The following is a 10,700-nucleotide window of genomic DNA, read 5'->3' on the forward strand; positions in this document are numbered from 1 at the left end:
TTGAAAATGGGCTTGAAAATGAATGCTAAGAAGACTAAGTCGCTGAGACTGGGAATAAGTGAAGGTGAAGAGATGATATTGGGTAACTAGAAGATTGATCCAAAAAATTGCTTCACCTACCTAGGTAATATTAGTAAAGATGGTGGATACAGTGAGGATGTTAAAAGTAGAATACCCAAGGCACTGGGCGTTTTTCTCAGTTGGAAAGAGTTTGGAAGAATAAGAGGATGAGTTTGTGAACCAAGATTAAAATATTGGAAGCTAAAATGTTGGCGGTGGTCAAGTTTGACCCTGAAACTCGGGTGCTTCGAAAGAGGAGGGTGAATTTAATAGATGTTTTTCAGAGGAGTTGTCTACGTTTTGTTTTGGGTACCCATCTGACCGTAATTCAAACAGTAAGCTGTATGAAGAATATGGTTTTATCCCGCTTTCAATGGTTATAATGAGAAAAAGGTTGGGATGGCTTGGACACTTACTGCGGATGAAGGATAACATATTGCCAAAGATCCTCCTTTTCAGCCAACCGTCTAAGGCTAAGCGAAAAGCAAGTCGATCCCACATATGGTGGGAGGAGGTCGTAGGAATGCATTTGGGGGAAGTTTGAACTTTTTTATGGGTTGTAAAAAAGGAAGGCTATAAATAGATTGGGATATAGGAGGAGCGTGCGTGCGTCGCTGCGCTGGACTCATGTGGCTTGGTGGGGCAGGTACTCGTTATTGTTAGTAGTAGTACAAATGTGTCGGCAACGGCGAAATGCCCAATATATAGCGGGCTCACTTAAACGTACTTAAGTCATGCCTAGTAGAATAAGGTTCAATCAAGCTTTGGTCATATTGTCTCCGAGCTGCATGGCTGCTGAGTGAGACAAATTTCGAATTTCCAGGCATAAGGTAATTTTTGCAGTCTAATATCACACTGCTGCCTTTGAAAAGATCAGAATTGATAGCTTTTGGCAAAATATCATTTTAGATAAGACCCACGTAGGGATTATCACAAATATGCCACAAATACACTCGCTAATGTAATGTACGATTCTCTGTCTACTTTGCATAGAAGTGGTGATAATGATTGGAGCTTATCTACTTCTGATGTTCCAACAATCTGTCTACTTTTGGGCTGTTTATAAACAAGCAAATATAACGAAAGTATGCCTTGTAAATGTCTCTGTAATATATACTGTCATTAAATTCATTACGTAAGTACATCATAAAGTCATTAAAGAAAAGGAAAAGAACTCCTTAAATTCCTTGATTCAACCACATCCTTGTATTTGGTCCTACCTTTAAATACTTAGCTAAATAACCTGAGTTCCACTGACACAAAAAAATTGTGCGCGAACTCTAGCTTGTATATGACAGGGTCGAATTTTGTAAACGCTATTAATTTAAAATTGGATTTCGCCAAGAAATCATTGACCATGTCTCCAAAGACTTCAAGAAAAGCAGCAAAGAAAACTGGTAAAGCGCAGAAAAATATCATTAAAACTGATAAGAAAAGGAAATGAAAGAAGAAGGAAAGCTACGCCATTCCCATTTACCAAGTTTTCAAGCAAGTGCATCCTGGCACTGGTGCTTTTAGTAAGGCCATGAGCATCATGACTGGCTTTGTTAACGATTTCTTCGATAGGATTGCCGTGGAAGCCTCTCGTCTAGCTCACTGCAACAAGAGGTCCACCATCACAAGCAGAAAGGTTCAAACTGTTGTGAGGCTCCTTCTACAACAAGCTATTTGGCCTAAAAATTCCTTAGAATAATTTTCTCTTAATTTGTTCATTTATAGACTTGGGACAACCAAACCTGTTTTAACTTTTGAACGTATTTGCTTTTATGGCCGGTTTGGGACGTTTTCAATCCTATTTTTTATCTTGAATTCAATTAAATTATATTTTTGGTTTCACTGCTCTGTCCTTAGGCTAAACGTGTGGGAACACTCTTGTTCTAGCACCAATCAAATCAAACTTTATTATTAAACCCTGAATTAAAGTATATAAAAAGTTGGTACAAGTAATGTGGCAATTGCTCTATTAGAGTATATAATGTGTCGCTACTTGCATAGTGTGTTGTAAAGCATGCTTTGTAGTGCATTGATTTACTTACCATGGTGGGTGAGAAGTAAACTAAAACATGTTCAAAGTAGAGTTATTAGAGGCTGAAGAGTCATGAAAAGGAGTTGAGCATCGCTGGTTGGGATGGGAAAATCCAAAGCCTTATTCTTTGCCTTTTTTTCCATAAATTTGATGCATGAAAACAAGTTTTCAGCGTAAAAACAAAGTAATATCAACGACACCTATAACAAACAGAAACTACCCTAAACAGGGAAGGAGAGTGCGAAAAGCTGCCTTACTTCCTTCTTTTTCTAAACAAAATTTCAGCTTGTACTTTGTCAAAAAATATCTTGTTCTAGTGGAAAATTTTACAAAAGGGCCAAACACACCAAAACGTAAAAATAGATTACAGTAACGTAAAAATCTAATAGATTGTACTCTAAAATAAAATAATAAAAACCATAAACTTTTAAATGAGCAGTAGCAGATAATTTTTTTGACTTTCTACATAATAGTGTAGTATTTGATCAAACAAAAATAATTATAACTCCTGTTAGTTCTGCTTTAGTAAAAGCACATATGTATCTATATGATGACCAGTATTTACGTTTTACCTTCCAATTTTCATGCTAATAAAAAGTTTACATCCTAACTTGATTCATGAGGGAAAACATCGTGCAATAAATTGCTTGAAATGATCTGGACCGTTTTTTGTGATTCCGTTTGCCTGTGATTCTGTAGAAATTTGAAGTTGAAAACATTGTATTTACTGTATTTACGTTATTGTATTTATTATATCAGGCTCTATTCCCATTCCTAACTTTATTCTTAGGCATCCCACTTCTTCGAATCTACAAAGCTTATGTAAAGGTTCATTCTGCACGAGACAATGTATGGAAAGCTGAAGGAGCACCTCATCATTTAGTAACTGTTATTGACCGCATTACTAAAATTTTCGCTGAAAATCCCAACTCATTGCCTGCGCCAGAAAGGTAACATTTCCACTATGTATTTAAGTCTATTCTTTGTTATTGTCCTCTTTCTGTGCATTATAGTCCAACCTCCTCGCTGGTCAATTTTTCTTTCAAAATGCCACTGCTGGCAAATATTTAATTGACACATCAGACTTATCATAGATGGCGTTCAGCGATAGTGGATAAACTAGCGCATGATATCGAGGGATCAGATAATGTACATCTTTCAGCTTCAATAAATATCATCGACGCCTGAGATCAAAGTTGTTTCATTTATTTTGATGTTTTCTTTGAAGATTGGTATTTTTGTATGAAGTGTGTTGTTGAAAACAGCTCTTAGAACGATATAAATCCTTTGAAACATTGAGCTGAATGGCCCTTGTGAAAAAATTTGTTTCTATAGAAGTTAATATAGTTCAAACGTCGTTATTCTGGGCTGGAGACTAAAATCAGACGGACTCGAAGAAATTACCAGTAGAAAAAACTGTAAACGTTTACCTACAGTTTGTTTCAGATGTTTTTTGAAAATCAAATAAAGCATTGTTGGCATTTGCTCTTGTAAACGAATAGGAATTTAGCTACGGCATTTTTTTTCGGGGGGGGGGCAAGAGGAGGTCTTCCTCTGGATAGTCAATGAACATGGGTTATTCTTCGAGGAAAGCAGTGGCGGGTCTGGCCTCTTCAATTCGCTTATGCTTACAGTAAGTATTAAATATTACACTAAGCAAGTAACTTACTGTCAACTGCGACCACTACTTTATTTTAATAAAGATAAAACTGTAAAAACTACGAAATGATTATAAATGTTAGATTATTTATTTCAAATTTGGACCCCTAAAGTTTCTGCGCCCGGGGCGAGTGTCCCCTCAATCCTTTTCCTCTAAAACCACCTTTGGGAAGGAGGGTTAGATAACTTGTGAAAAACACAGGCGTAAATGTGTTTTAAGACGTCTGAAAATTCTGATGATTCTATTCCGAATTTTTCCCGTTAGTCAAAGGGAAAATCAAGTCTCTTTTTGAAATGGGTCATCACAAATATGAGCCAAGCTGAGGCTGGACCATTAGTCGGATCATGTTTCCTAATTAATTTGGTCAAAGTTGACCTGCTTTCACTGTTTAGATTGTTTTCACTTTCTGTTCTTGTGTTGCTATAAGAAGACGTGATAGGAATCAAAGCCCTTGTCAATACCTTTTTCTTCTTGTTCTACTTTTCGTTGCTTTATCAAGTTAGTCCTGAGCCAAAGAAAGTAAGTAAGGAACTCTAGCCTTTATTGATTTCATTTGCCTTTTAGAACCAATTAAAATTGATACAAATTATATTTATAATAACGCTATAAAACACATCAAAGCTGAAGGCTGGACAGAGCTGTCTTTTACGGAACTGGTTAAGGAACCGAAAGATTGACCATCTTAAATCGCTGAACCTAAGGACGTGCCTATTATAAATTGATAATTTAAGAGAATACATTGCAGCCCAGCTGTCCCTATCCTTGGACCACATGAGAACTCTTCCACCTAATGGAGGGGGGGTACCAAATGGATAAAAAGTAAAGATAGCCCATTCCTTCCCTATGTCTCTAATAAAAAAAATTTCTTCAAGCAATAACAAAGAAAAGTTACTACATAGCAAAGACAATACTCAGTTAAATTCAAAAATATTACAGAATACATAAATAAACTAAGCACACGCATTAAACAAACATAAATTAAGTAGTGGACTCAGGTCACAAAAGACAGTAGTGTACTGTAAATACTTCGGGCGGGTGATGGTGGATTTAATAAGCTCGGGTTCTTTGCCACTTCTAGCGTTAATATTAAGTACATATCCCCTTCCGCTTCCTTCAATTACCGCGCCCATCATAGGAGACAAAATCTCGCAGTTGAACTACGCACTACTCCAGCAGCCCTGTGCATCGCTTCATTCAATTGCATGTGACTTGAAAATATCGTCTTAGCAAATAAAAAAGTACACGCTTTAAATTACCATTGTTGAAACCTTATGTGGGAAAATTGCACTATACACGATACTTATTAAACAACAAGAAAACATCTTTTTTTCTTTTTTTTACATGGACAGCAGTGATATGTCCTCTTATTATTCTTCGTCGTTATTGAGGAACTGGAACATCGTAGAGAGCTGTTTAAGGACTCATAAAAGATAAATCTTGTATCATATCGTTTTTTTATGCCTAGACTCGATAAGGTCGTCATAAAGTGCCACATGGTGCACTAAAAGCGCAATTTTTGTAACATTTTCGGAATGGAAAGGCTGGACTGGACACCCCTGTTGAAATTCTCTATGGAGAATCCTCCTGCAAATTTTCGTTACATTAGAAATAGTGACACTATTTTTTATTTAAATTGTTCTAGAAAATATGTCAATTATTAACTTATTCGTAGAGCATTGTTTGATTAAGAATATCCAGAAAATATGAATGATTCTTGGCAGTATTGTGGTAGAAACCTTACATCAATGAAAACTTACGAGGGATGCCAATCGGATGGGAAAAATTGACGTATAGAGTTTGAAAATTACACAAAAACTTTTTTTGTAAATCAAGGTTTGGAAGGTATACATTACTGGAAAGGGGGGGGGGCTGATTTTTTTTTCAAAAATTCCCTTCACCAAGTGAAGCTCGGTTTCCTAATGCTACTTATTAAAACTGATAACAGTAGATGAAGAGTATGGGCTGATTCTGCTCATTTGTGAGTATGAAATGTCTTAGTTCTGAGAAAAATATACATATATTGTTCTATTTCTATCTTATTTGCAGATGTAGAGTGTGTATTCATATGCATTTTTGAAAGTTTTAAAACAAGAAAATCTTATCTTGAACTGGTAGATTTTAGGAAGTAAAAGACCCTTACCTACCAGGGGAAAATAATTTGACCTGAGCAAACGCGGTGAAACAGGAAGTGTAGTACATTTTCGTAATTTTGCCATTGAATAGGGTCAACTAATTCCTTGATGATAAGGTTTCGAAGGCGGTATATTTGTATAAATACTAATGTGGAACGTATTAGGAAGTGTAATGAACCCCTGTTTAAATGTTTCTCATTTTATTTTTGGGGATATAAAATTCACCAAAAATTTACGCTTCTTCAATTGGTAACTAAAATTGTAACCCGGTGTATTCAGTTGGTTCTTTGTTGTTTGAAATTAATTTAAGAAAAACGTTTTATCCATTAAACCAAAACAAAAAGGATCAAATAATCTACCAAGCATAGAACTACCACAGATCAGCATCAATAAAAAAAAATGAAACCCAAAAAGAATAGAAATTACGATAATTAACCGAGTCAAACTCAAAACGATCGGAAATTAATATGAGTAGGGTTCAAAACACCTATGCTTTCTAAAAGTCAGAATGTAATTTGCACTTTACTGAAAAAAATTCAAATGAATAAATTATCAGTTTAATATACATATGCTGGTATTTATTCCTTAAAATCTTAATTAATTTTTTATTTCTAAGTTATAATTTTAACTTATAATTTATATTTATAGTTATAATTTACATTTTAAAGAATTTTTTCAGTAAAGTGCAAATTGTAGCCTTCCCGTCACTTTGACTCTTGGAAAGGGCACTTTAAATTCAGATTACCAATCCAACGAATCCCTTCCGAAGTATATACAACCACCCTTTCTATAAAAACATTAGATTTCCCCGGGGCATAGCCTGTAACACCTGCCCTGGGAGCTGTGGGGGTGGGATGTCTTCCGGGAAGAGATAATTTCCGGGCTCCTTAACTACAATAAAATAAATTTCTATCCCCAAATTTTGATTGGATGTCTTTGGGGAAATGATGAGCGTGGGAGGAGGGTGTCTCTCAAATCACTTTGACTCTTACAAAGGGCACTTATAAGAGGGCATACTTATGCCCTCAGGTTATGACTTACAACCCTATTTCCAGGGCACTGCTGCCCTCCATCACTTTTGACTCTTAAAAGGGAACTAGAAATCCAAGTTTTTAACCAAATGAGTCTCCTCTAAAGTTTATACAACCATTCCTTCCATAGAAATTTTAAAAACCCTTGAGCATAACTTACAACCTTTACCCCTTGACTCTGGGATTTTTTTCAACCCCGAAAGCCTTGTTATATGATATTTAGACTTTTTTGAATAAAGTAGCTATCTCAAAATTTCTATTAGATACATTTCGGGACAATACGACTTATGTGTGTGTGGGGGGAGGGGTTAGCTGCCCTCTGGTCACTTTGACTCTTAAAAAGAGCACTAGAACTTCTGATTACCAGTCCAATAAGCACCCTCCGAGTGCTCACTAGCCCTCTGATCGGAAATTGAGAGGCACAAAATTATACCCCCAGGGCATGAATTACAACCTTTGCCCTTGAGGACTGTAAGGGGAGAGGTTGTCATCCTCAAAGAAATAATTTCCGAACCTTTCAACTACGTTTAACAAAATGGCTATCTCAAAATTTCGATCGAATGTGTTTGGGGAAATGGTGGGTGTGGCATGGGGGTTAGTTGCCGTCCAATCACTCGACTATTAAAAGGGGCACTAGCTCTCTTAGTTTCCGACCGTATGAGCCCTTTTTGAAGTTTCTACGACAACACTTTCAATAAAAAAAAATTATAGCCCCAGGGCGTGAATTACAACCTTTGCCCTTGAGGACTGTGGGGGGGGGGAGGTTGTCATCCTCAAAGAAACAGTTTCCGAACCTTTCAACTAGGTTTAACAAAATGTCTATCTCAAAATTTTGATTGATTGTGTTTGGAGAATATGGTGGGTGTGGCGGGGGGGCTAGTTGCCGTCCAATCACTTTCGACTATTAAAAAGGGCTCTAGCCCTCTCAGTTTCCGATTGAATGAGCCCTTTTTGAAGTTTCTACGACAACACCTTCTATAAAAAACTTATATGGCCCCAGGCCCTAACTTACAACCCTTGCCCCTTGACTCTGGGGTTTGTTTCAACCCCAAAAGCCTTTTTATATGATATTTTGACTGTTTTGAATAAAAAGGCTATCTGAAAATTTTGAAAATATCAGATGCATTTCGGGACAATACGACTTGTGAGTATGAGGTCTTCGAAGTTTCTATGACACAACTTTCTATAAAAAAAATGTCTATGCCCCCAGGGCATAATTTACTACCTTTGGCCTTGAGGAAATTGGCCCTCAAAAGTTTATATGACCACGCTTTTTATAAAAACCTGATATACCCCAAGGGCATAACTTATAACCCTTGTCCTGAGGGCTGTGGGGGATGTCATCCTCAAAGACATAATTTTCAGACATTTCAAATGCGTTAAACAAAATGGCTATACTAAAATGTTGATTGAAAGTGTTTGAAAAGTTATGGGCCTGGGGAGGGGGGGGGGGGAATCCACCATCCGATCACCTTTGACTCTTAATAAGGGCACTAGCCTTTCAATTTCCTATCAAATGAGGCCTTCGAAGTTTCTATGACAAAACTTTCTATAAAAAAAAATGTCTATGCCCCCAGGGCATAATTTACTACCTTTGGCCTTGAGGACTGTGTGTGTGGAGGGGGGGGGGTTCGTCCTCAAAGAAATAATTTCCGAACCTTTCAACTACTTTAACAAAGTGGCTATCTCAAAGTTTTGATTGAATGTGTTTGGGGTTCTTGGGAGGTTGTTATCCTCAAAGACATAATTTCGGGATCTTTCAACTACGTTGAACAAAATGGTTATCTCAAAATTTTGATTGATTGTGTTTGGGGAAATAGTGGGCGTGGGAAGTGTATTAGTTGCCCTCCAATCACTTTCGACTATTAAAAAGGGCACTAGCCCTCTCAATTTCCGGTCAAATGAGCCCTTTTTGAAGTTTCTATGACAACTCCTTCGATACGAAATGCATGTCTAAACAAAAAATAAATAATACACGGTGCCAACAACGTTTCTTTTCATAGGCAGCGCTATTGCGCTGCCTGTGATTAGAAGCAATGCTTCCGAGTAAATGTCGAGAAAAGATCAGCCTCATCCTGTCGCCGAAGTTTTGAGACCACACTGGCTAGACGTAATAATCAAACAAATGATTCTATTGAACCTGATTATTCTTTTGGGAAAAAAAAAATAAAATCTATAGGGCTGAATAGGAGGTTAGCGGCATGAAAAGCCGTTAAGTAGATTCATTCGTCATTAAATGTATGTATGCAATTTTCCTTTGACGTTGCTAAACCCACTTACAGTTTTTCTTTTCGTGTGAAAGGATTATTTTTGTTTTTTAATTTTTTTTCAGATTTTTAATTTTTATTTTCGGGTTTTTTCGTTCTTATCATCGCCCTTTTTTCCTCCTTATTCAAGTTTGGCTCCCTATCTGTTTTTTTTTTGTCATTTTTTTCGCTTTTTTGATTTTCTATATTAATATAAACTTTATTGCACAAAAGAAGGCTTCACGAAAAAAGGTTATATTGCACAAAAAAAGGCTTCACGAAAATTATATTAGGTCTTTCGATATTGGGATTCGAGTGATTTTCGAGTCACTAAACCATGCACTCTAGACTCATTAGCGCGTTAATTAGCCAAGAGCCAGTAATACCGTGCTGTTTTTTCTTGCTAGCATAATTGTAACTGAACAATTACTCGTCTCCAAACTGACAGGTGTTTCATCAGGGTGAAATCTGTTAGAAACGTTATAAAAGGTTAAGTTTTAGCCGTGCTTACGGTTTCGATCTTAGAATTTAACTCTCATTTTTAATGTTTTTTTTTTCAGGCGATCTATGTATGGCACATTATTAGTGGAACTACCGGTGCTTTTGAGTCATCTTTATGGCTTCGCCGATCCTCAGGCAAAGCTTTTGGCAGTCTCACTGAAACAAACCCAGGAACAGCTACTACGCTCCTCTTTGCATTGAGAATTTGACTTTAACTACTCTTATTTTGAATTTTTTGTATTACTTGAATAAATGCATCTAAAGAATCGTGATTTTACTGGATTCATGATTTGTCGCAGTGAACTGACCAAAAGACTACGGAAAATATTTAATGCTGGGAGCTTAAACCGGTCCTTCAGGCAAGTACCATCTAACCGCTCTTAGTTTGATTATAATCCAGTTGCTCAGGCAGCATAGCTGCTTTTGAACTTAAGCTAAGCTCTGCTATGTTAAATGTAACCCTGGTCTTTTTACCATTGTACTGAAGCTTAATCGAAAAAGTTTCAGTCCTCTCGAATTTTCTTTATGTAACGGCAAAAGAATCGTTATAATCATGTGTGGTATATTATCTGTTTCAAAAAGTTACCAAGTTTTGGAGAAAATGCTACGTCGTAACTATTTCATATTGTTATTTCTAATTTGGAATTAAAAGGATAATTTTTTTCGCAAGTCCATTTTTAACCGTGGTTATAAGTTATCCTTTTTTAATTTGTGTTCGCTTTTCTGTGAAATGCCTGTTTTTGGTTTAATCACGAAATAAAGTATCTATCTATACTGTCACAATAGAAGTAAAAATGCACACTATTCTCTTCTTTCTCTATTCAGTACAGCTTGCTGCTTGATTCCGCATCGGTGTTGGGGGCGCTTGTGACAAACAAGTTTGTTCTGAAAACAAATCTAGAAGTGTCCTATTTCATAGCAGAGCAAACTAGCTTCAGTGGACCCCAGATAACCGTCAGCCCTAGGCCAAGAGTATGATAGCAGATGTAGCTTTGACAACATGCACCTATAAACTCGATGTCCTATAAGCTTTTAAGAATGGAC

The 10,700-nt window shown here is 36.7% G+C and overlaps 1 protein-coding gene across 5 annotated transcripts in view; it reads left to right on the forward strand.

Moving 5' to 3' along the window:
• The window catches only part of LOC136031214 (nuclear pore complex protein Nup155-like), a 180,406-nt gene extending 170,484 nt beyond the window's left edge, over positions 1–9,922 (forward strand). For all 5 annotated transcript variants that reach the window (XM_065710591.1, XM_065710588.1, XM_065710590.1 and 2 more), the window contains exons 26-27: positions 2,877–3,036; positions 9,716–9,922. In XM_065710591.1, the coding sequence (XP_065566663.1) occupies positions 2,877–3,036; positions 9,716–9,857 (302 nt within the window). In that variant the 3' untranslated portion in view covers positions 9,858–9,922. The remainder of the gene's footprint in view (positions 1–2,876; positions 3,037–9,715) is intronic.
• The last annotated feature ends 778 nt before the right edge of the window (positions 9,923–10,700 follow it).

Source organism: Artemia franciscana, chromosome 9 (genome assembly GCF_032884065.1).
Source record: "Artemia franciscana chromosome 9, ASM3288406v1, whole genome shotgun sequence".
In the NCBI taxonomy this organism is placed as follows: domain Eukaryota; kingdom Metazoa; phylum Arthropoda; class Branchiopoda; order Anostraca; family Artemiidae; genus Artemia; species Artemia franciscana.